The following is a 25230-nucleotide window of genomic DNA, read 5'->3' as shown; positions in this document are numbered from 1 at the left end:
GACAGAATAAAGTTGTGAATATATATAAAGGTTAAAATCCCCTCCTAAAGGAAAATATTAATACTGAAAACTCCCCATAGTTTCACTTCCCGTTTTAACTAATTTTGTATTCATATCTAACCTTCACACACTGTTTAGTTCAACCAGTGCTTACTGAACAGCTCCTCTGTCTCTGGCAGTTCATTAGGCTTGGAGGATACAAATGATGGGTAAGACGTATCTCTGGCCTGCTCTGCTCTACAAGCTGAGTTGTGGCAAGAGATCTATAAATACATGGTCTCCATGTCCTGTGAAATGTAAATCAAGGAAGCACAAAAGGCTTTGAGCACCTGGGAAAGGAAGTTTTCGAGGTTTTCTGGAGAAATCCTAGGCCCTTCCATGAAGGATATGTAACAAGGTCAAGGTTGCTTCATCATTGCTAGCATGGAATTGCACAACAAAGAAATACATGAGGCTGGGCATAGTGGCATGTGGCTGGCACATACATTCTGCTACGGTTTCCAAGCCAGCCTGGTCTACAAAAGCAGACCCTGTCCAAAAGACAAAGTAAATGAGCCAGGTCATGAAGATTTACTATGTTGCAATAACAACATAAAATGATGTACTATAGGCAAGCCTTAGGCTAAGAGGGGGAAGGCACTGATGCCCTGAAATTGCACATGAAGCTCAGACATGCAAGTATAGCGTGTACCATTACTGACATAGGAATGAGCATTCATGTAAACATTTCAGGCAGGACCCTGGCATGGTCACATTGCCTCTTCACAATGATAACGTGGCAAATGGCATAGGACACGGAAGGAGAAAGGTGGTTTATAAATGACAGAAAATTTGTGCTTATTTGCATTTTTGTAATCATACACATGTGCTAGCTGTATTCTCATACTTGCACTGCTATTGTAAACGTATCTTTGGTGGCTCTAAATGATCTTCATAATCATGTTAGTGTCAACACAATGTCTTATTGTGTTATATCATAATTACTAAGTGAGTTTGTAATGAAGAGTGTTTAGGTTATTTCTGTTTTTTCTATACTAGAGATAAAGATCCTTTTTTCCTGTTGTGTAATCTGTGACTTTGCTTGATTAATGATGTCCTTTACAGAAGTATTTTAGCATCGTGAGGTCCCATTTATTAATACTGTTTCAGAGATTCTTGAAAGAATTACTACATAGTAGGTTAGGGTCCTCCAGCCTGGTAACGTAATCTGTAGTATTTTCTACTAACCCCCTATTTTTCTCAAGAATTACTAGTGTTAAAATTTTTCTATGCGAAGCCCTAACCTAGATCCTAGGACATGAAACTGCTAAAGCCGCTTGTGCTCATTGCATGTCATAGAGCAATAGTTGAGCCCAGGCACACTCCAGACCCAAGCTGCATAGCTGCACACACAGCTTGGAGGTTATCAGGTGGAGTGGAATTCTGTGACCGTGTCTCCCTTTGACGATTCATCTTTCCATATCTGACACTAAAGCACTGTGGGCTGACATCACCACCCTTGCTTCCGTCAGCCCATCATCTTGGATTTGGATTGCGGCAAATACCTGAAACATTCTGAGCTTTGCTTTATAGGGCCCAGCACCTCTGCCACATCCTCTTCCCGTAGAGCTGGAGTTGGGAAGAGGGAAAGAGCAATACCACAAAAGCCAGGACTGAAGCCCGCACAGAAGCCCTTCAGCATGCATGTCTTGATGCCATGCTCACAGTGTCGTTTGTCATCATGTCATCATGCGTCTGATCTGAACTGCGGTGACTTCACATCTGCATTCCAGGGATCAGCTGCTGTCAGTACTGATGCCTAAAGTACTATGTTCACTATATAAGTGTGAATGCATTTCATTTTCAAACTCATCGCTGAAGGTTATATTTTTTGTGTGTGTGTGGCTGAATGGTGACAAAACCACTAGTTCTGTGAGTGAGTTAAGAAATTATAGTAATACCTTAAGAACACAATCTGGTCAAATGTCTATTTTCTAACAGAGAGGCTTGTGTATAAGTGGCAAGCATTTTCACACAAAAAAATACAACTCATGAGCAAATTAATTATTAAAATCAATATGGAGTCGTATCGATCTTTGCAAGTAGCAGCTGAGTGTAAAGTCTGTTGTTCCTTTTGTTAGTGTAAAACAACATATTCTTGGGAGCTTGGGAAGGTGGTTCAATTAATACAGCAGTACAGTGAGTGTGAAAAGAAAGCTGGGTACAGCGGTGTGTGTGTATGAGCCCAGCATGGACAGGCAGAGAGAGAGAGAGAGAGAGAGAGAGAGAGAGAGAGAGAGAGAGAGAGAGAGAAAGGAGCCCAGTGCTCCCTGGCTAGCCACTCTAGCAGAAGAGGCGAATTCAGACCCTGTCTCTGAAAATAATGTGGAGAGTGGGTGAGGAAGACACCCGTGTCAACCTCTGTCCTCCACATGCACACAAGAGTACACATACATAAAGTACATACACAGGCCACACACACACACACCACACACACAAATGCATGGGGACTGCTGGTGAGAAAACTTGCTAACTTGAAGATAATAAGCTGGTTCAGATCCCCCATAGGGAACATACAAATGTTTTAATTGGAACAATGCATGCAATACATTTTTATCATGTTTTCCCCCTTCTCTGACACCTCCCAGGTCTTCCTCTCCTCCCTACCCACCCAGCTTAGCATGTTCTCTCCCTCCCTCCCAACAAACAAACAAAAAACCAAAACCAATAATGTTTAAAATGCTAATAATTAGAATGATTTAGGCTTAGGTAAATCTTTCTATCATAGGTAGGAGAAATAGGCACTAATCAGGCGTGTGGAACATTTGAAGTAATCCTTTATACATGTGGCCTGATGATACTCAGCTTTTTTTGGGGGGTTGGGGGTATTGTTTCTCTGTAGCTTTGGCTGTCTTAGACTCTTTTTGTCGGTCACGCTGGCCTTGAACTTACAGCTATCCTCCTGCTTCTGCTGGGATTAAAGGTGTGTGCCACCACCACCACCACCACCACCACCACCATGTCCAGCTTCAGCTGTTTTTTGATGGAGCACTGAAAGTTTTAATTTCTAAAGGAAACAACACTCTCTATTACATTTAATTTAAAAGAAGTAATGTTCCATATCCTAAGAAGAAAATGCATAATTCAGAAGCACAGACATTTAGACCAACCTTCTCTTTTCCAATTTACCTTGAATTACCGTAGCATAATTGCAATGCTTTTTTTTTTTTTTTTCTATTTTGAAATCCATTGAACCTTTCATAGCCGGTAAATGTCATAAAACTACCAGAGAAAATATGACTTTTTTACCCTCATTAAGGAGGGATGTGTGCATATGTTTGCACACTCCTGTAGTGTGCAATAGGCCACTGAGTATTCCAGAGAGACAACAAAAGTATCATTGAAAACAACAAGGCCATTTTCTGATCATGTGCACATTAAATGGACAGCACCACACCCAGGCTACAGCAGGGGAAACTTGTAGATATTTAGATGTCAATCCTAGAAACAGTTACTAAATGACTGATTTCTTATTGACTGAATCAAAAGCTTAGAAGTAAAACAAGTGCTCCTCTTGATTGATATTTAAAAATGAAATTGCTCCCCAGGCATCCCTTCAGGAAGCGTCGTGTGTCTGTACTTCCATGTGAGAATTAGTCTGTCAATGTCTTGATCGACTTAAGTCTTTATTCACGTAAATTAGGAAACATGACACCGAAGATGAGCTTGCCACAGAGTGCCGTTGCTTGCGCACACCAGAAGGATTGTGGGTAGAAAGCAGGAAGCTGAAAGCGCTGGGGGGAAAGTATTTTCCAGAATGTTCTTTAGCAGCAAGACCTCAGAGACTCCACTCTCTACAGAACTGTTCCCTTTTGCCCTTGGTCCCCGCCTGCTGCTTGCGCACAGGCAGCTGTTCCTGTCTGTGGGGCCATCCTTGGCTCCTTGAAGGAGCCTCTGACCCTCCATGGACTAATTCCTTGTTTCTCCTATCTTGTCTTGGTCTTTGTGAATTTATCACACAAACACAGACACCCACGTTTGTTTCGTTTTTCATCCTTTCGTTTGTTCTGGGGTATTGCTTATACAGTATAACTTTGACAGAGCAGTGTTCTAGAACACCCTGTCGGATATTTAAAATGGTGGGAGTAACAAGGATTCTTCCTAATCTGCAGTAAGTGACCAAAAGGGACAGGATGTGGGCCTTGCTGGCTGACGAGCTGTTTTTTTAAGACAGTGTATCAGTCCTTCCCAGTCAGGGTGAGCCACAAGAGGCTCATTGGTGCTCATTTTCCTCATTCATCGTGCGAAAGGATGAGTGTTGGGAGAGACAGATTAGTTTATAGTTTTGTGTATTTCCTCATAAACAGCATGAATGCCTAATCTGGGATTTGCTAGGCCCTTAAGGATTCTGAAATCAGAAACAGACCTACGCTTTAAACCGTGTTTCTCAGAAACAACATTTGCATTTGTTAGAGTTCTCAGCTTCCATTTGTTTTATGATATAACTTAGAGCTCAATTCTCTATGCCCGTCCATTAGCATGACCAAACTCATGTATACAGATAGGAGCTTTGACAGTAATAAAATTAGAATTACCTTACAATTTAGATTTAGGTGTGTGTGTGTGTGTGTGTGTGTGTGTGTGTGTGTTTGATAATTATCAAAAATATTGATATTAGTAAGGATTAGTGATTCTACTATATAACATCTATTATAAAAATATAAAGATTGGCAAACTAAGTAGAAAGTCGTTACTATAACAATTTGTCTCATGTGGATTATCTACATCATAAAATAGTGAAATCTCCTGTCATCCTTCTACTCTTCTTCCTCCTCCTTGTTTTTGTGGTATGTATTTGGTGTGTGTGTGTGAGTATGTGTGTGTACACATGTGTGTTTACCCACGCTGGTAGTTGAATGCCGAAAGGTTGATGCTGGGATTCTTCCTCATCATCCTCACCATATTTCTTGAGACAGGCTTTCTCAGGGGACCTAGAGCTGGGGGTAATATTTTGTCTAGACTGACCCATCTGCAATTCTCAGAGCCCCTCCTGCCTCCACCCCCTCGGTTCCAGGGCTACACATGAGTATTGCCACATCTGATTTTTTTCTGTGGATGTGGGAATCGACACGAACGTTCTCCTGCTTGTTCACGCAAGCCATTTACCCAGGAGCCATCTCCTCCAGCTCCATTCTTCCTTGTGGTGTCTCACCTTAGTGGAAGATTATTGTTGTCCAAATCAGAGCCAAGACTGTACCGGACTCCTCAGCCAGAATCTTCACTGAACAAGAGCGGTTCCCTCACTTGAGAGTGACACCAACTTCTATTTCAGGGGTGAGACATCTGAGGGACCAAAGTGAGCTCAGCTCCCTGGATGGACTGTCTGTATTTATTGATGTGGTTTTAAATTTTACTTCATAACTCGTGTGTGTGTGTGTGTGTGTTTAATCAGCTGTTGGGTCTCCCTCCAGAATATTGTGCGTTTTGTGTGACTTCATCCCTGTTAGTATGCCCCAGCAGGATTTGGTTAAGTTGAGCTAAGAAGACGATATGTAGTTATAAGTCACAGGGTCCCTAGGAGGTAATATCTGAGTAGATCGTCAATAAAAGTTGACAGAAAGAGTGTCAAAAAAAGCGTGCTTCACTTTGCAACAACGTGGGGTCTCTGGTCTTCAGTGTATAACAGCCCTAAATTCAATACTAAGATTTCCATGAACGAGTCTGGGAATGACTCACACCTCGCAGACACTTCACCGTACATCATAGAAAAGCCTCTCCAGCTCTCTCTTTCTTTTTCGTTCTTTTTACATGAGTGTTGGGGATTAATCTCTTGTCCTCATGCTTGTGTATCAAGCATGTTATTGGCTGACCTAACTCCGCAGCCTAAGCTAACACCACTGATTTTCCAATTCAGTGTTCCGGACAAAGAGCGCTTTGGCTGCTATCCTTGGGGGCGTCAGGAGATTCTGGTTCAGGCTTATTATGTTGCTGATTTGGGGGCACTGAAAATTAAATTATGAATGAACTCTATTTTTTTTTTTAATTTCTGTGTACCATGCTTGTCATGACACACTGTGGAAGTCAGAGGCAACTTGTGAAAGACGGTCCTCTCCGAGCACGTGGGTTCCAGAGATTGACTGTCAGGTTTGATAGTAAAGGCCTTTATCAACGATGCCCTCTCACTCTATTTAAAATGGATGGAGTTGTGTATTAGTCTATTTGGTGTTTCTGTACCATGAAAAATGGCTTAACAGGCATAATCCGTTGAGTTATAGCCCTGTCCTTTAGAATACAAGTCTACAGTCATTTCCTAATGGCTGTGAATAAGTTGAATTGCTGTCTCTTCTCTTTGTATTTAGGAGCAAGTCAATCACAGCACAATAAAATTATGACCTCACATGATCCCCCAGAGTAAGCCAGGACATCCATTCCATTTCACTTTCTCCTAGGCCATATTACCTAAGAGTACAAAGAAAGGAAATGAAAGGAAAATCTGCTTTTAACAACTGCTCGGTGTGTAACTGATAGCTACCTTTCAGTATTATGGTAAGGACAATATTTCCAAATGTCTAAGTTTTCCAAGTTTTCTAAAGACCTGTGGAACCCACAAAGAGAAAGAAGAAGGGCAAATTGTATTTAGAGCTGGTTGTATCATATGTTGTGGCTTTTCACCGAGGTTTTCATCCTCAATGCTGTCCTCGAGCATTGGTTGTATCTTCTAGATTTTGTTTTTCATACAGTGAAATATAAGTGATGTAACATTTATCATATGATCACTTTTAAGTCTGTGGTCACCATCTCGATAGTACATCTCCAGATCTCTTTTTCTTTTGTTTTTTGTTTGGCTTTTTAATTTTTTATTTTATTTATTTATTTATTTATTTATTTATTTATTTATTTTTTCAGTTTTTATTTAACTTTATTAATTACACTTTATTCATTTTGTATCCCCCCATAAGCCCCTCCCTCCTCCCCTCCCGGGCCCGCCCTCTCCCCCTTTCTGCATGCATGACCCTCCCCAAGTCCACTGATGGAGGAGGTCCTCCTCTCCTTCTTTCTGATCTTAGTCTATCAGTTCTCATCAGAAGTGGCTGCATTGTCAGGGTTCTAGGTTATCTCTATGAATAGTCCTTGGTTGGAGTATGAGTCTCTGGGAAGTTCCCTGTGTTCAAATTTTCTTGTTCTGTTGCTCTCCTTGTGGAGTTCCTGTCCTCTCCAGCTCTTACTATTTCCCACTTCTTACATAAAATTCCATTCACTCTGCTCATCAGTTGGCCATCAGGCTCAGCATCTGCTTTCACAGTCTGCATGGCAGAGGCTTTCAAAGGCCCTCTGTGGCAGGTTCCGAGGTTGTTTCCTATTTTCTTCTTCTGGCTTTCAGAGGCCCTCTGTAGCAGGTTCCTAGTTTGTTTCCTGTTTTCTTCTTCTGATGTCCATCCTTTTTGCCTTTCAGGATGGGGATTGAACATTTTAGTAAGGGTCCTCTCTTTTGCTTAGTTTGTTTAGATGTACAGATTTTAGTGGGTTTATTCTATGTTGTATGTTTATATGAGTGAGTATATACCGTGTGTGTCTTTTTGCTTCTGGGACAACTCACTCAGGATGATCCTTTCCAGGTTCCACCATTTATCTGCAAATTTCATGATTTCCTTATTTTTCATTGCTGAGTAATACTCCATTGTATAGATGTACCACAGTTTCTGCATCCATTCTTCAGTTGAGGGGCATCTAGGCTGTTTCCAGCTTCTGGCTATTACAAATAAAGCTGCTACAAACATGGTTGAGCAAATGTCCTTTTTGTGTACTTGAGCAAATTTTGGGTATATGCCTAGGAGTGGTATGGCTGGATCTTGAGGAAGCGCTATTCCTAGTTGTCTGAGAAAGTGCCAGATTGATTTCCAGAGTGGTTGTACAAGTTTACATTCCCACCAGCAGTGGAGAAGGGTTCCCCTTTCTCCACAACCTCTCTAGCATGTGTTGTCACTTGAGTTTTTGATCTTGGCCATTCTGATGGGTGTAAGGTGAAATCTCAGGGTTGTTTTGATTTGCATTTCCCTAATGGCTAGTGAGGTTGAGCATTTCTTTAAGTGCTTCTCTGCCATTTGATATTCCTCTACAGAGAACTCTCTGTTTAGCTCTGTTCCCCATTTTTTAAGTGGATTACTTGCTTTGCTGCTTTTCAGCTTCTTTAGTTCTTTATATATACTGGATATGAGTCCTCTGTCAGATAAAGGGTTGGTGAAGATTTTTTCCCAATCTGTAGGCAGTCGCTTTGTTTTGATGACAGTATCATTTGCTTTACAGAAGCTTTTCAATTTCATGAGGTCCCATTTATTGATTGCTGCTCTTAGAGCCTGTGCTGTTGGTGTTCTGTTCAGGAAGTTTTGTCCTGTACCAATGAGTTCTAGGGTATTCCCCACTTTTTTTCCTAGCCGATTTAATGTGTCTGGTTTTATGTTGAGGTCTTTGATCCACTTGGACTTCAGTTTTGTGCAGGCTGATAAGTATGGATCTCTTTTCATTTTTCTGCATGTAGACATCTAGTTGGACCAGCACCATTTGTTGAAGATGCTATCTTTTTTCCATTGTATGGTTTTAGCATCTTTGTAAAAAATCAGGTGTCCATAAGTGTGTGGGTTTATTTCTGGGTCTTCTGTTCGGTTCCATTGATCCACCATTCTGTTTCTATGCCAGTACCATGCAGTTTTTATAACTGTTGCTCTATAGTACAGCTTGAGATCAAGGATGGAGATACCTCCAGAAGATCTTTTATTGGTAGAGGATTGTTTTAGCAATTCTGGGTTTCTTGTTATTCCATATGAAGTTGAGAATTTTTCTTTCCAGGTCTGTAAAGAATTGTGTTGGCAATTTGATGGGAATTGCATTAAATCTGTAGATTGCTTTTGGTAAGATGGCCATTTTTACTATGTTAATCCTGCCAAGCCATGAGCATGGGAGATCTTTCCATCTTCTCATATCTTCTTCTAATTCTTTCTTCAGAGACTTGAAATTTTTTTCATACAAGTCTTTGACTTGCTTGGTTAGGGTTACACCAAAGTACTTTATGTCATTTGTGGCTATTGTGAAGGGTGTTGTTTCTCTAATTTCTTTCTCAGCCCTTTTGTCTTTTGTATACAGGAGGGCTACTGATTTTTTTGAGTTAATTTTGTATCCGGCCACTTTGCTGAAGGTGTTTATTAACTGTAGGAGTTCCCTGGTAGAGTTTTTGGGGTCACTCATGTATACTATCATATCATCTGCAAATAGTGATAATTTGACTTCTTCCTTTCCCATCTGTATACCCTTGATCTCTTTCAACTGTCTTATTGCTCTAGCAAGGACTTCCAGCGCTATGTTGAAGAGATATGGGGAGAGTGGGCAGCCTTGTCTTGTCCCTGATTTTAGTGGGATTGCTTGAAGTTTCTCTCCATTCAGTTTGATGTTGGCTATAGGCTTGCTGTATATCACCTTTACTATCTTTAGATATGTGCCTTGTATCCCGGATATCTCCAATACTTTAAACATGAATGGATGTTGGATTTTGTCAAAAGCTTTTTCAGCATCTAGGGAAATTATCATGTTTTTTTCTTTCAGTTTTTTAATATGGTGGATCACATTGATGGATTTCCGTATACTGAACCACCCCTGCATACCTGGGATGAAGCCTACTTGGTCATAGTGGATAATATCTTTGATGTGTTCTTGGATTCGGTTTGCGAGTATTTTGTTAAGTATTTTTGCATCTATGTTCATAAGGAAGATTGACCTGAAATTCTCTTTCTTTGTTGAGTCTTTGTGAGGTTTAGGTACCAAGGTGACTGTGGCTTCATAGAATGAGTTTGGTAATGTTCCTTCTGTTTCTATTTTGTGGAATAGTTTGAAAAGAAGTGGAGTTAGCTCTTCTTTGAAGGTCTGGTAGAATTCTGCACTGAAGTCATCTGGTCCTGGGCTTTTTTTGGATGGGAGACTTTTGATGACCACTTCTATTTCTTTGGGGGATATAGGACTATTTAATTGATTTACCTGGTCCTGATTCACCTTTGGTAAGTGGAATCGATCAAGAAAATTGTCCATTTCATTTAGATTTTCAAATTTTGTGGCATACAGACTTTTGAAGTAAGTCCTAATGATTGTTTGGATTTCCTCAATGTCTGTAGTTATGTCCCCCTTTTCATTTCTGATTTTGTTGATTTGGGTGGTGTCTCTCTGCCTTTTAGTTAGCTTGGCTAAAGGTTTGTCGATCTTGTTGATTTTCTGAAAGAAACAGCTCTTGGTTTTGTTGATTCTTTGAATTGTTTTATTTGTTTCTAATTGATTGATTTCAGCCCTGAGTTTGATTATTTCCAGCCATCTACTCCTTTTTGGTGTGTCTGCTTCTTCTTTTTCTAGGGTTTTTAAGTGAGCCATTAAGTTACTTGAATGAGCTGTCTCGAATTTCTTCTTGAAGGCACTTAGTGCTATGAATGTTCCTCTTAGCACTGCTTTCATTGTGTCCCACAAGTTTGGGTATGTTGTGTCTTCATTTTCATTGAGGTCTAGGAAGACTTTAATTTCTTTCTTTATTTCTTCCCTCACCCAGCTGTCATTAGTAACAAGTTGTTCAGTTTCCATGTGTGTGTAGGCTTTTTGCTTTTTCTGTTGTTGTTGAAGTCCAACTTTATTCCATGGTGATCAGACAAGATATAAGGGATTATTTCAATCTTCTTGTATCTGTTGAGGCTTGCTTTGTGACCAACTATATGGTCTATTTTGGAGAAGGTTCCATGAGGTGCTGAGAAGAAGGTAAATTCTTTTGTGTTTGGGTGTAAGGTTCTGTGAGGTCCATTTGATTCATGACCTCTGTCAGAGATATTGTTTCTTTGTTTAATTTCTGTTTTGTTGACCTGTCTTTGTTGAGAGTGGGGTGTTGAAGTCTCCCACTATTAATGTGTGGGGATCTATATGTGGTTTAAATTTTACCAATGTTTCTTTTACAAATGTGGGTGCTCTTGTATTTAGGGCATAGATGTTCAGGATTGTGATGTCTTCCTGGTGGAATTTTCCCTTGATGAGTATGTAGTGTCCTTCCCCATCTCTTTTTATTAATTTTGGTTGAAAGTCTATTTTTTCAGATATTAGAATGGCTACTCCTGCTTGTTTCTTGGGTCCATTTGCTTGGAAAGCCGTCTTCCAACCTTTTACCCTCAGGTAATGTCTATCTTTGTGCCTTAGGTGTGTTTCTTGTATGCAACAGATTGCTGGGTTTTGTTTACGTATCCATTCTGTTAATCTGTGTCTTTTTATTGGAGAATTGAGTCCATTGATGTTGAGAGAGATTAATGACCAGTGGCTGTTAGATCCTTTGATTTTGATGTTGGCTGTGGTCATACGGTTGTGTGCTTGGTTGCTTTTTGTTTTACTATAGTAAGGTTAATTATTTCCTGTGTTTTCTTGACAGAAGCTAATTTTCTTGGGTTGTATTTTCCCTTCCAGTGTCTTCTGTAATGCTGGATTTGTATGTAGGTATTGTTGAAATTTGTTTTTGTCATTGAATATATTGTTTTCTCCGTCTATGAGGACTGAGAGTTTTGCAGGGTATAGTAGCCTGGGCTGACATCTGTGTTCTCTTAGGGTCTGCATGATATCCGTCCAGGCCCTTCTGGCTTTCATAGTCTCTGTTGAAAAGTCAGGTGTGATTCTAATGGGTTTGCCATTATATGTTATTTGGCCTTTTTCCCTTGCAGCTTTTAGTATTTTTTCTTTGTTCTGTATACTTACTGTTTTGATTATTATGTGGCGGGAGGATTTTCTTTTCTGGTCAAATTTGTTGGGTGTTCTGTAGGCCTCATGTATTCTTATTGGCTTCTCCTTTAACTTGGGGAAATTTTCTTCAATGATTTTGTTGAAAATATTTTCAATATTGGGCCTTGGAGAAGGGAGTCTTCTTTTTCCTCTATACCTATTATTCTTAGGTTTTGTCTTTTCGTATTGTCTTGGATTTCTTGGATGGTCTGTGTCAGGAATTTTTTAGATTTAACATTTTCTTTGACAGATACATCGATTTCTTCCATTGTATCTTCTACACCTGAGATTCTTTCTTCCATCTCTTGTAGTCTGTTGGTTATGCTTACCTCTGTAGTTCCTGTTTTCTTCCCTAAATTTTTCCTCTCCATTATTTCCTCCATTTGTGTTTTCCTTAATTTTTCCAGTTCTATCTTCAGGTCTTGATTTGTTTTGTTTACTTCCTTCAGCTGTCTGATTGTATTTTCCTCTTTTTCTTTTAGTTCCTTCAACTCTGTTTCTTTTACTTCTTTCAGTGATTTAATTATTTCTTCTCTGAAGGCCGCAAACTGTTTGGCTGCATCTTCCCGTATTTCTTCACAGATGGCCATAATCTGCTTGCCTTTAACTTCCTCCATTTCTTTACGGATAGCCATGATCTGTTTGTTTTTATCTTCCTCTAATTCTTTACGTATTTTATTTGTTTCCTCTATTATCCTCTTCATCAGCAGAGATGTAAGGTCATCTTCTTGATTTTTTATTATGCTGTGTTGTCCAGGGCTGTTTGCCCCTGGATGGCTGGGTTCTGGAGATGCCATATTGCTCTGTCTTTTGTTGGTTGAGCTTTTACGCTGACCTCTACCCATTGGGCTGTTTTAGGTATTGGCTGTTAGTTTCTGTGCTTCCTGGAGTCCTGAGGTAGGGAGAATTCCCTTGGCCAGAAGATGATTTTTCCTGAAGGAGTCCTCCTCTGCTTTTTGCTTATGGTCACTGTATGGCCAGTGTTTCTCAGGAATTGCCACTGCTCACCTCCGGTGTATAGCCCTGAGTAGTAGCTGTGGTCTTTGTTATGCAGGGGGGCTCTCCTCTTACCCATAGAAGTTCTCAAGACAGCTGCCCCACTGCTGGGTTTCTCGTTATAAATTTAGTGAGCTACTGCTGTTGTTACAGTTTTCCAGGTATAGTCCTCTTGAAGAACCTGCTGATTCCCTAGCTGTGGGGTTTTCTCCCAACAAGGAAATTCAGTCTGTTATCCTGGGGCACACGTTTCTGTCCAGGAAAGTGAGAGGACTGCCCAGCAAGTCTCTGAGCCAGAGGCTGAGTGCTCTGCTTTGGGCCTGGAGAATGTGCACCTAGGTTGAGTTGGCGCCTGGGGGCGCCGCTCTAGTCTGGAGGCTGGGTGCCCCTGTCTGGACCAGAAGCTGTGTGTCCCTGTCCCTGTCAGCTGCAGGCACTGCTCTGGTCCGGACGCTGTGGGTACAGCCCTCCTGAAGGACCAGGGATTCCCACAGTTTTGTCAGTCTAGCTAGGGGTAACTGGTTGATCCTTGGCACAGTATCTGAGGGCTGCTGTAATGGCTCTCTGGCTTTTGTAGGTCTGAGGATGCAGCTGTGTGCCCCAGTGCTCTAGGGGTACTCAATAATGGCGGCTGAGCACAGCGCTCCTGCCAGCATTAGAAAGCTAGAGCCTAGAGTCTGCGTGAATCCAGAAAGTCTTTTGGTGCTGGATGTCCTGAGCGTTAGACCTGATGATCCCCCCCGCTGGGGGTTTTCTCGTGCCAGGGACACCCAGTCTTTGCTTTGGGGACCGTCATTCTGTCTGGGGTGGTGGCGAGTAGAACCCACAGGCACAGACGCCCGCCCGTGGCTCCGCCTTTCTGGCCTTTGGGAGCCTGGGCGTCTGCCTAAACTGGGTAATTTTCCCGAGAACTTTTCAGGGTGGTGGTATCAGCTGAGTGCTCTGAGATCAGACCAGCCGTTTCCCTCCCTGTGGGTTTGCACCCAACAGTGAAACTGAGTCTCTGGTGCCCTGAGGCCCACAGTTCTATCTGAGGCGGCGAATCAGGCGCGCAGGCAGGGCTCTGTGCAGGCGCCTGAGTTCCCGGCTCTGGCTCCGGGCTGGCTCCTGGGGCGCCCTTGGAACCCAAGTCTTTTCCAGGGAATGTCTGGGTGACCTAAGATCGGTCCCAATCGTTTCCTGCTCCGTGGGGTTATCTCTCGACTGGAAAATCCAGTCTGTGATGTTGTGGGCCCACAGTTCAGTCTGGGACAGTGACCAGATCACACTGGCACGTAGCTCTCGGCTGGCGACCAAGAGCCTGGCGGAACCAGGGTCTCTTCCGAGGTTTAGCCGGGTGAGTTAAAGGTGATCGAATCCCCCACCGTGGGGTATCCTCTCACCTGAGAAACACAATCACTTGTGTTTTATGGCTGCGAGTTCTGCTTGCTGGTCACTGTGCCAATCCTGCTGTGCTGCTGTTCAGAATGAGAGTCCTCCCAGCGCCGCCATCTTGCCCCGCCGAGAATGATGATTCTTGTGTTAACAACTGAAACTCTGTATCCATTAGGAAAGAGCTTTCTGCTTTCTACCCCATCAATGAACTCCAATCAATTACTGTTATTCACTTTGTCTTTATGATTGCATTATTTTGGGTGCTTCATGTAAGAACCTTTGTAGTATTTTTGTTTTTTTACTTTGTTTTAGCTTTTTAAAAAAGCTTCTTTATTTATTATTCATACAGTGTTCTGTTTGCATTACAACTGCAGGCCAGAAGAAGGCATCAGATCTCATTATAGATGGTTGTGAGCCACCATATGGTTGCTGGAAATTGAACTGGGGACCTTTGGAATAGCAGCCAGTGCTCTTAAACTCTGAGTCATCTCGCCAGCCCCATTTTTGTTTTTCCTTAAAGGTTTGTTTCACTTACCATGACATCCCTGGGGTTCATATATGTTATAGCATATATCAGATTTTTTTCAGGTTGAATAATATTCTATTATATGTATTTAACATATTTTGCTTACCTTTTAATTTGCTAATAGGGACTTGGATCGTTCTCAAATTATCATTATTGCCACTATGAAATTAGGCTTATGAGTATCTTCTTGAGATCCTGCTATCACTCCTTTTGCATGTCTATCCTGAGAAGTAGATCTGCTAGATTATACGGCTTTCTACAGTGGTTGTATACTCTTTCGTTCTCATTAACAATGTACAAGAATGTTGATGTCTTCACATCTTGAATAGCCTTGTAATTTAATTAATTAATGAGAGCCACCCTAACTGCTGTGTGATAGCATTTCACCGTGAATTTCTTTGAAATGCCAGCACAAGTGATAGCCTATCACTTGCCATCAGGAAATATTCCTTTTTTATTTATTTGCCTTTGTTTTTTTTTTTCAGTGCTAAAAATGGAATCCTGGACCTCAGGTACACTAGGCCAGTGACATACATAAATACATACATACAAACATACATACATACATCACACACACTTTGGAAAACATCGCTTGAGCACTGCCTTAGACATTCAGTAAACTATAAACCTGTCATACAATAGGTAGATGAGAGATAGACAGAATGAATAAATTCAGCGGCACATGTGCTCATTTGAGAAGCTCTATCACGGGAGCTGTAGACATAGCCCAGCAGATAAGAGCACTTGCTACCATGGACGACTGCTCTTCAGATCCCAATATCCACATTAAGTTGCTCACAACTGCCTATAATTCCTTTTCTAGGGAATCTGATTCCCTCTTCTGGGCTCCATGAGTACCTCCGTGCACATACACATGCGAGCACACACGCACGTGCACACACAGAACAACAACAATAATAACAAATACGCTAATAAAAATAAATACTTCATAAAAGCTCAGTCTTGTTAATAGAAAAGGAAAAAACAACACATTTTTTTTCTTTTGATTTTATCCCCGCTCTCCTGGACTAAGCTGGATGTTTGAATAGAACAACTCCAGTAGCGTCGGTTAAATCATGTCCACTGTAATTCTTAGTATGACACAAGACCCTGCCCATACAAAGAACAGTAAAAATGTCATGGACCGTTTATTAAGGAAGGTCCGTAGTCTTTTTTTAAAAAGGTATATTTTATTCATTTTAATTATGCACATGTGTGCGCAGACACTGAATGCAGGTACTATCAGGTGCTTGAGACATGGATTTCCTGGAGCTAGAGTTACAGGTGGCCGTGAGTTGCCAGACAGAGACCCTGGAAACTGAGTAAGGTCCTCTGCTGGGGTGGGCTCTTACCCTCTGAGCCTTGCCTCCAGCCCTCTCTCTGTGGCCTTTTTGATTTCCATTCATCCTATTTGACATCTATGATGAGCGGCTTAACGGGACACCCTGAGGTTATCTGCTGCTTCTGAGGTATAGAATGCTAGGTGTTCAGTGATTAAATACCTTACGCACAGAGCTGATCTAAGTTGGAGGAGATACTGGCGGTGACACTGGGCAAATGCGTCGAATTCCTTTCCACTCCGCTTCTGTGGGACTCCCACACCTGCTCTGAAGCTGGTACAATACAAGCCGACACACCTGATTCTACCCCCAGCCGGTGGCATTGCATGATATATGTGGAAATTCTGCTTGTTGACTGAGAACGTTGAAGCTTTCTAAATGTACAAAATAGGCCAAGTTTCAAGGAACATAAAAATATCCTTTCTGTCTGTAATTTGGTTATCTTAAAACAGACCTGGGTTGCATTCATTAAGAAATGAAATAAAAGTAGCTGATTTTCCTCCCAGCATCATAAAACATGTTTTTCTCATCTCAGTCTCTAATCCAAATATGTATCCTGTATTGAATAAAACAAGTAATTTTTGTATTTACAGACAGACTTGTTCATAGATGGACTTTGAAAGGAAGCATGAAATAATTGTCTCATTCTTGCTTATTTTGCTTACGATGATCTGCAGTCTTATCCATTTCCCTTCAAATTACACAATTATGTTTTTCTTTATGACTGAATAATACCTGATTGAGTGCCTATGCATGCACACTTGTGTGTGTGTTTGTGTGTGTGTTTCTCCAATATTCACCTCTTGATAGATATCTGGGCTGACTCCATGTATTTACTATTTTGAGTATTGTAGCATTAAACAGAGACGTATCTGTGATTTTTATTCCTTTGAGTATATATCCAAGAGTGATCTATCTGGAATATATGATAGTTCTGTTTTTTACTTTCCGAGGAATTCTCATACTCATTTCCACAGTAGCTGAACTAATGTACATTTTTTTGAGATAGCCCTTCTGACTAATTCTGAGAAGGAATTTTAATGTACATAAGTCTGTACATGTGCACATACATGCTAGAGCAGGCTTATATGCTTATAGAGGCCAGAAGACAAACTCACGTGGCCTAGAGCTCAGGAAATAGGCCAGTTTTTTAAGTCCATCCCTCACTGGCCTGTCTCTGTCTCCCAAGCTCTGAGGCTGCAAGTGGGTTCTTGGGATGGAAATCTTTTCCGCATGCTTACAAGGCAAACACTGTATCAGCTGAGCTGCTGAGCCAGCTCCCCAGTCCTCAGTGTAACTTTGTTTGCACTTCGTTCATGGCCAAAGGTATTAAGCATTTCTTTAATGTATTTATTGGCTCTTCCACGTCTTTTGAGAAGTCCCTGTTCAATTCATTTGTTCATTTGTTGATTGGATTACTTGTGCTTTTGGTGTCTAATTTTATATATTCTGGATATTGATCCCTAGTCAGATGAATAGTTGGCCCAAGTTTTCTCCCATTTGGTAGGCTGCCTGTTCACAGTGATTCTTGTTTCCTTTGCTGTGTGGAAGCTTTTTAATTTGATAACAGTCCCCCATTTGTCAGTTTTGCCTATTATTATCTTGGCTTTTAGCCTCTTCTTCTGAAGGTTGCTTTATATTCCTATATATGAAAATGTTTCTCATACTGGATTGAAAGTTTCAGGTCTAACCTTTTGTTTGAGCTGATTTTTATGCTACTTCAGACGTAGAGACCTCAGCTTTTCAATCTAGTGAAGGGCTTTCTCTCCTCTGAGGGATGGTTTTGGTCCTTTCACTAAGACCCAGAAGACTGCAGATGTGTATGCTTGTGTCTGAACATTCTTGATTTCTTTGATCTGTGTGTTTTCATTTGTGCCAGTACCCTGACCTTTTTTCTTTTTTCTTTTCCTATGGCTTTGCAGTATAATTTGAAGTATAATATTATTATACTTCCCATGATAATTTTTTGCTCAGATTTTTTTTTCTATTTGAGGTTTTTTTTTCGGGGGGGGCTTCCTTGCGAATATTAGGGTTGTTTTATCTCTTGCTGTGAAGAGTTTTATTGGAATTAATGAAATGGGGATTTCATTCAATACATAGATAACTTTGGATATTGTAACTGTCTTCACCATGTTAATCCCTCCAACCCACAAACATGGGATGTTTCTCTATCTCCTAGTGTCATCTTCAATTGCTTTCTTAAGAGGTTTGCAGTTTTCAATATAGAAATCTTTAATCTATTCAGTTAGGTTTATTTTTAGATAAGCTTGGAATGTTTGTAGTTTTTTGTAGTTATTTGTTTATTGAATTATCTTTTCAGAGAGTAAGGCCATGAATGGGATTGTTTTCCTGATTTCATTTCTACCATATTCATTATTGGTATATAAAAAAGGTACTGATTTCTGCCCACTGATATTTATACTCTGTAACTTTTAGTAAATGTTTATTAAGCTAGCTCTGAAGGCTAGCCAGGTACTGTGTACATTACTGAATATGCAGTGTCCCCTTTCCATGCCCTGCCCAAAAGACTCTTACTCCAGGGATTGGCTGGACATCATCAATGTCTTGGATCCTACCCTTCCCATTGAATCCCCTCAGACTTAGCCCCTTTTGTGTTCTGCAGAGGTCTCTGGGGGACCACTGAGGTAACTGGGATTAGGTGGGATTAGCACATTGGTTAGCACACTGACACATAGTGCTACTGGCACTCAGCGTGGGGAGAGGGCTGACAGCCTTACCATGTTGGCAACAGACTCATGAACTTAACTCTGATCAGCTTTAGTCCGATGGTTCTTCAACCCTCTCTTACACTCCAGCGTTCAGACCTTAAGGAGAAGGTTAAAAGTCATCAAGTGGGCTTCTTAGCATAATATTCTGCCCAGTCCTTCCGAGGATCCTGTACACTCCCAGAGACACTTTCTCTCCAACATCCACACAATGGAGAAACAAACTGAAGAAAGCAAGCACCCCTTTCTTTAGTAGAGTGTTTCTTTAGAAATGGCTTTAATCTTCACTGCTCAGCTTTTTTTCTTTTTCACAGTCTAAACAGTCTCAGACCTTACAGAGTCTTTTTGGCCATTTGTAGAGGCCAAGGGAACACTCTGCCCAGGTAGCTGGTGGGCTTGAACAGCAAACATGTACCTCAGATCTCTCAGCAGAAGGGGTGTCTGGGATCAGGGGCTAACCTGCACTGGCTCTCACCCCAGCTCCCTTTCAGCTTGCTCATGGTTGGCTTTTTATTACAACTTCATAGGCCAGGAAAGAGAGAGAGCCGGAGAGCACTCTGTGAACCCTTTCAGGGGCTCTTTTAAGGTCACATCAGGGATCTAGATTTCTGCATATGAAAGGGAAGAGATATTTAATCCATTGCACACATGAAGTGATAGTGAATGTCCGCTTTTGCTGTTCTGCAGTGTGGGAGGCAGTATGCTGGGTAACATGCGGACAGATGAAAGTGTCATACTCACAGCTGCTGTGCTCACACCTCTGCTGTAGTTATGATATAAAAGAACACCGGCCGCTGAAGTGCAAGGGGAAAAAAACAAACCCAGTAAACAGAAGCCTGATTTGTTGTAATTACTTGTCTATATGTCGAGAGAACTCAGATTTGTAGCTTTGAATTCTTGTTTTGTCTGCCTGAACTCACGGGGCTTTGGACTTAACATGTGAAGGGGATCTAGCTTCTCACTCTTGGTGAGGATACAAGATTGCCTTGTCCCCGTGCCTAGCTGCACCCTGATGTTGCCTTCCTGTTTTCCAACTCCAACCCAAGACTCCTGGCTTTCCCTCTACCACATTGGGAACCAGTCTATTCTCCAAGCCTGTCCTTTGGGTCACTGTGGCTATACTTTATCTCCTGGAACCTGATCTTGAACTGTACTGGCTGCCTAACCTCATAATCAGGGCTATATTTTTAATGAAATTTTATAAATATTTTACTTAAGATGAAATTACTTTTTATCATTTCTAAGTCAATATATAGAGACTAGAAACAAAAAAATTAGTTCTGAAGAGTAATATAGCACGAATCAAAATCATTATAAATAATACAAATAGCAAATATCTATCTTTTTTTATATATAGAGCCTCCTATTTTGAGTAGCAAATTATCATTTTCCCTCTAATTCCTAATATTTATGAGATTTATAAACAGTAATTAATGATTCAAATCTATAATTGATATGCTTTAGATCATAGCAGAATGCTGGCACTACTTTATTCACAAATGTCTAATTGGTTAATTCATCTAACAGTTTATTCGTGGAACTGATTTAATTTGTGGCATTATGAAATTTCACGTAGCTCACTAATTTTTTTTAAATGCAATGAATTTTGTGCTTCATTAAACAAAAATGTGAGTATAACAACAGTTTCTCTTTAAGACAGCAAATGTTACTATAACTTCCATTTTTATTTTTTCTTTTGTAGACATTTGTCATGCATGGTGCTGAAAGCATAATGTGGTTTCATTTACAGAAAAAGAGTATTTTAAGTAGAAGAAGGAATGAGTGTGGAAAGATGAGAAAGAATGCTGCCGCCAGAGACAGCTAACAGTTTGTAATGTAAACTCAACATTAAAAGCCTGCCATTTGGCAGAGGACGTAAAGTAGTGGAATCCGTGCATAGCATGTGCAGGGTGCTGAGTTCGTATCCCAACCCCCCCCCAAAAAAAAAAACAACAAAAAAAAAACCACCCTTCAGTTCTGCTTAAAGCTGTTTACAATTCACTGAAGATTGCCAGAGGGTAAGCCCCTCCCTGTAACTCTTTATTATTCCCCCTTTAGTATAGATCCCTTAATAAAGAAAACCCATGGTAGCAGATAGCCAGCTTGTAGTGTAGGGTGATACCATGCCTACGGCCGGCCAAAGACCGTGTAAAGGACTGATTTCACGTAAATGGCACAGATTACATGGTCTCCTAACTCAGTTGATTTCATCGTTGCTCAGATAGTTATTAATTAGGCAGGTATTTTGTGTTAATGCTGGGAGGGTACTATGTAACAAATGGCGGCAATATTTTGTCATTTTTTTTTTCTTTTATCTTTTTCTTTTTGAACCCAGGGCTTCACGCATGCTGAGTATGTGCCTTACCTTGAGCTATACCATCAGCTCCTGCAGTTTCTAATCAGTATTTAATGATCACTTTAACAATGAAAAGTTATAAGCATAGACAGAAAAATATAAATAAAAGTTTAATAATTTTATCACTCTTCAACATAATGCAGGAAGAAAGCCCACAAAAGTCTTAATTTACGATAGTAATAGATTTGCGGGAAGTACTTTTGTGTCTGATCATTTTATATTAATTTATCTAGGGTGCATTATAATCGCATTACTATAGAATCTAGCTGAAAAATAGGTGTACTAGTGAATTGAATTACATGTAGCATGGTTTTCAAGGGAGAAAAAAATCTCAGAAATTCACATGATCATTTTCAGTTATTTTTATGTGAAAATAATGATCGGAAGTAATGGCACTCACATTGTGGGACCCTGAAGAATTTATAATGCAGAGGAGAGGAGAGAAAGTTATTTATTTACACAAGTGTTCAGAGAAGCATACAGATTTTACTGTCCGATCTTGAAAGGGTGAGCTGTCGAGGGGCGGCAGTCCTTTTATGATGTTCCAGAACAGTAGAGGCCACGCAGGCAGTGGAGAGAGCAAAAGGAAGTGAATTAATAGGGTCTGGGATCATGCATAAGCCTATGCCTGTCCAAAGGTCCGTGTAGGCCTGTGATTGGCAGTGTCTTTACAGGAAAGCTGTGCTGGGCAGGGCTGCGAGCAGGGCTGTGTAGTGTGCTCTCTGCTCCGTGATGGATGTGCTGTAGTCACTGGCTTCGGCTATGTCTGGAATAAGCCTGACTGTCTCAATTGTGAAGATTTGTAAGCTAGCCTAAGGCTCTCTACACTGTTTGACACTCTGGAAAAGACACTGGTTCAATGGATATTAGTTAGAAGGTGCTTCAACACCAAAACCTTCTTATGGGGTGGAAGGGAAGGGGGCTCCCCTTTCCTGAGGAATAGGGGAAGGGGATGGGAGTGAGGGGGACTGGGAGGTGAGGGTGGATGGGCCTCGACAAAGATGTAAAGTGAATAAAAAATAAAATTAAAAACAAAACAAAACTCAAACACGATGTAATAGAGGAAAAATTCACACATAAATACTGTCAGAAGACACACCTCACCAAGAGTAACAACATTTTCTTTACTAGATAAATATTTTCACTTATTGATAACAAATAGTAGGAATGATTTTGCCTATGGGCATCTTCCCAGTTTTCGGGGGTGAACTATTTTGGAAGGCAGCTTGCCTTGTCTTCTTCCCACAATTTTAATGGATGCTCTTTGACCTGGAAATTTTACTGGCAAGAATTTTTCTTCTAGAATTAACCTACAATATGCAAATATGTGTGTGCATACAAACATACATGTGTTTTATTAAACAGGAGAAACTATTTCCAATATTAAGAAGTGCCCTTGACTCAACTTAATATGAAAATATGGTTTATTTATCAATGATGTATGATCCTATGCTAATTAGAAAATTATATCTTTATGTGTATCTTTACAAAGGGAAAAAATACATGTTAATAATATACATACAAAACTGAAGAGGTACACAGAGCTACAGCGGCCTTCAGAGCATCTCTGTGTGTGTGTGTGTGTGTGTGTGTGTGTATGTTGTAATGTTGCTAATCTATGTTATATATTGTCAGACCTTAATATCTATAAAACTAAAATAAAGACTTTCTTAGAAATCATTTTATGTAGAAGACTTTGCTGTGTATATTTATTAAATATGGACAATTTGTGACCCCCTGATCTATTGATAACACAAATCTGAGTGCTAGGAAACTAAGTGTGTTTCTTTCTTTTTTAAATATGTGGTTCTTTTGTTTTCACAGAGTTACTGGAGGTGAATTGTTTGAAGACATAGTGGCAAGAGAATATTATAGTGAGGCTGACGCCAGGTAAGTGGCTTGCCCCGAGCAAGATAAAGACTCATCCTTCCCATCACTGACACTTGTTCTATATACGTATGTATAAACTTAAGAACAACATGATCCAGTCTATATGATAATCTCATCTTACGACCTTGGACTTCTCTTTATGATAAGTCCTTCATCAGGTGGTTTCTGTCTTTCAAAGATTCCCCAGAATGACTTTTAGAAAAAAAGAAAAACTATAAGTCTTCTTTAATCCTTTTCTAATCATTTTTTGTTAAGCTAGCCACGTTATGAAGGCTTCATAGCCACAGTGCCTGTTAAGCGCCGGCGGGGCAGAGCTCCCCAGTCGTCACAGGAAGTTCCATGGTACCACTCACCAGTCAGCAAGGAGGAGCAGACCAAAAAAGGCCTCCGTGGCTCCTTTACAGTGGTACTATTAGCATATAGCATTTTGGTCATTTAATCAAAACCTTTGGAATGCTGATGTGCAAAGCATTTACTTTGCTGTTTCTGAGAACTAGCAAGTAACTTCCCAATTTTGTTAATTAGCAAAATGCTCATGGAAATTATAGAGAGGGCTAGCGTTTTATCTAATTTTAAATTTCCTAGGCTACTCAAAGACATTTTTTTGGAGTAAAATACTATTACTCTACTTGCCCTGACCTATTTAGAATTGCTGGTGTCAATTTTGCTTCTACAGTCTATAATTTTCACTTAAAAAATCTGATGAGGAGCAATTAGCTCACCATAACATAACTGATGTTATTATGACATTTAAATCATCAGCTGTCGGCCCTATCTCTATGGCTCCCCAGGCTTCTCAAGGCTGTAGCAGTATAGGGACCCTCAGGGGCACTCAGTGATACTGGAGTTCCTCATTCCTCCAGAGTAACACATGATATGTCAAAACTCATGCTTCACCTAAGCGTGGTGCCTGCCTGTAACCCCAGCCCTTTAGAGGTGGAGGCCAGAAGGTCAGGAATTCCCAGGGTAGCCTGTGCTGTATCGTTGAAATACTGCCTTAAAATAAAGACAGAAATTCACTGCGTTTCACAAAGCTCCGCTTTCAATTTCTGATTTTTCTTGGTTTTATGCCACTACATTTCGTTGGCTTAATACAAATGTTTCTGTGCATCTGACTGTGCCTGACTACACTTTAATTTGCAATGGATGTTTTGTTGTCGGAGTCCAGTAGAAAATTCTGTTTGGCCTGTGCTATGATGAGTAAATCCTTTGTTCTCAGATCCTCACATTTGTCCTCAGGAAAGGCACCTAGCACAGTGTTGAAATAGCTATCTACCCAATTGCCAAGAGGGAACAATGATTTTAATGAAGGTATCAACGAAGACAGGGGGTTTGAGGCTGGAGAGACAGTTCAACAGTTAAGAGCACTTGTTGCTCTTGCAAAGGACCCAGGTTTATTTTCCACAACCCTCACAGTGGCTCACGGCCACTCATAAACTCCAGTTACAAAGGATTGGATGCCTTCTTTTGACTTCTGTGGACACCAAGCCCTCACCAAGGACACATGTGCCCTTACTTCCATGCAGACAAACACTCGTACACATAAAATAAAGTAAGTAAATCTAGAAAGTAAAAGTTTTAGAGGAAATGTTACCTACTTTGCGTTTCTAAGTTATGGTAAACATACTCTGTTCAAAAACTTGTGATTGAAATGAGGTAGAAACTATTTTAGATGTTGGCAAGCAGTGTAGATAACGGGGCAAAGCCCCCAAGTTGGGCCACTTCATAAATATGCCTGTTTTAGCTGGGGCACTAATTCTAGCACAGTTTTAATGGTAGAGATCCCACATTAAATCAAGAATAATTCTGTACCCAGGTATAACCTTGAAGAGGCTGTGTCTCCTCCCAACATTTTAAAACTTCATTTCCTCACTATCCCTCAAGAGCTTAAGCGTGAAATTCATCCTCAGTAATAAAGAATAGTGAAATTAACTTACCAGTAATTATTGTTTTTTTTTTTTTAATTTTGGTAATAAGCCAAGTATGCTATTGTTATGGTTAGATAAATATTCCAGGAAGAGTGTGTGGGATTTACAGTGTGATAAAAGAGCCACACAGTTAAAAAAAAAAAATGTGTCATAGTCCAATGAGGCGTGCAGTCAACACCCTCCAGTGTGAGGCTGTTTTAGTGACGACATCACCAGATTTAGAGCCAAAGAATCACAATGGTCATGGGTGTTTTTGATGTTTGCATTGTTAAAATTTAGACAGTGATTGCTTTTTTTCAGTTCAGTAACTTCCTGTAGGGTATCATTATGTGAC

The 25230-nt window shown here is 40.5% G+C and overlaps 1 protein-coding gene across 12 annotated transcripts in view; it reads left to right on the top strand.

The window, feature by feature from the left end:
• Positions 1-25230, top strand: part of Camk2d (calcium/calmodulin dependent protein kinase II delta) — a 256393-nt gene that overhangs the window by 160973 nt on the left and 70190 nt on the right. For all 12 annotated transcript variants that reach the window (XM_060392779.1, XM_060392777.1, XM_060392782.1 and 9 more), the window contains exon 5: positions 22903-22968. In XM_060392779.1, the coding sequence (XP_060248762.1) occupies positions 22903-22968 (66 nt within the window). The remainder of the gene's footprint in view (positions 1-22902; positions 22969-25230) is intronic.

The sequence above is a fragment of the Meriones unguiculatus genome, chromosome 10 (genome assembly GCF_030254825.1).
Source record: "Meriones unguiculatus strain TT.TT164.6M chromosome 10, Bangor_MerUng_6.1, whole genome shotgun sequence".
Classification (NCBI taxonomy): Eukaryota; Metazoa; Chordata; class Mammalia; order Rodentia; family Muridae; genus Meriones; species Meriones unguiculatus.
This window is presented reverse-complemented; position numbering and strand designations above follow the sequence as displayed.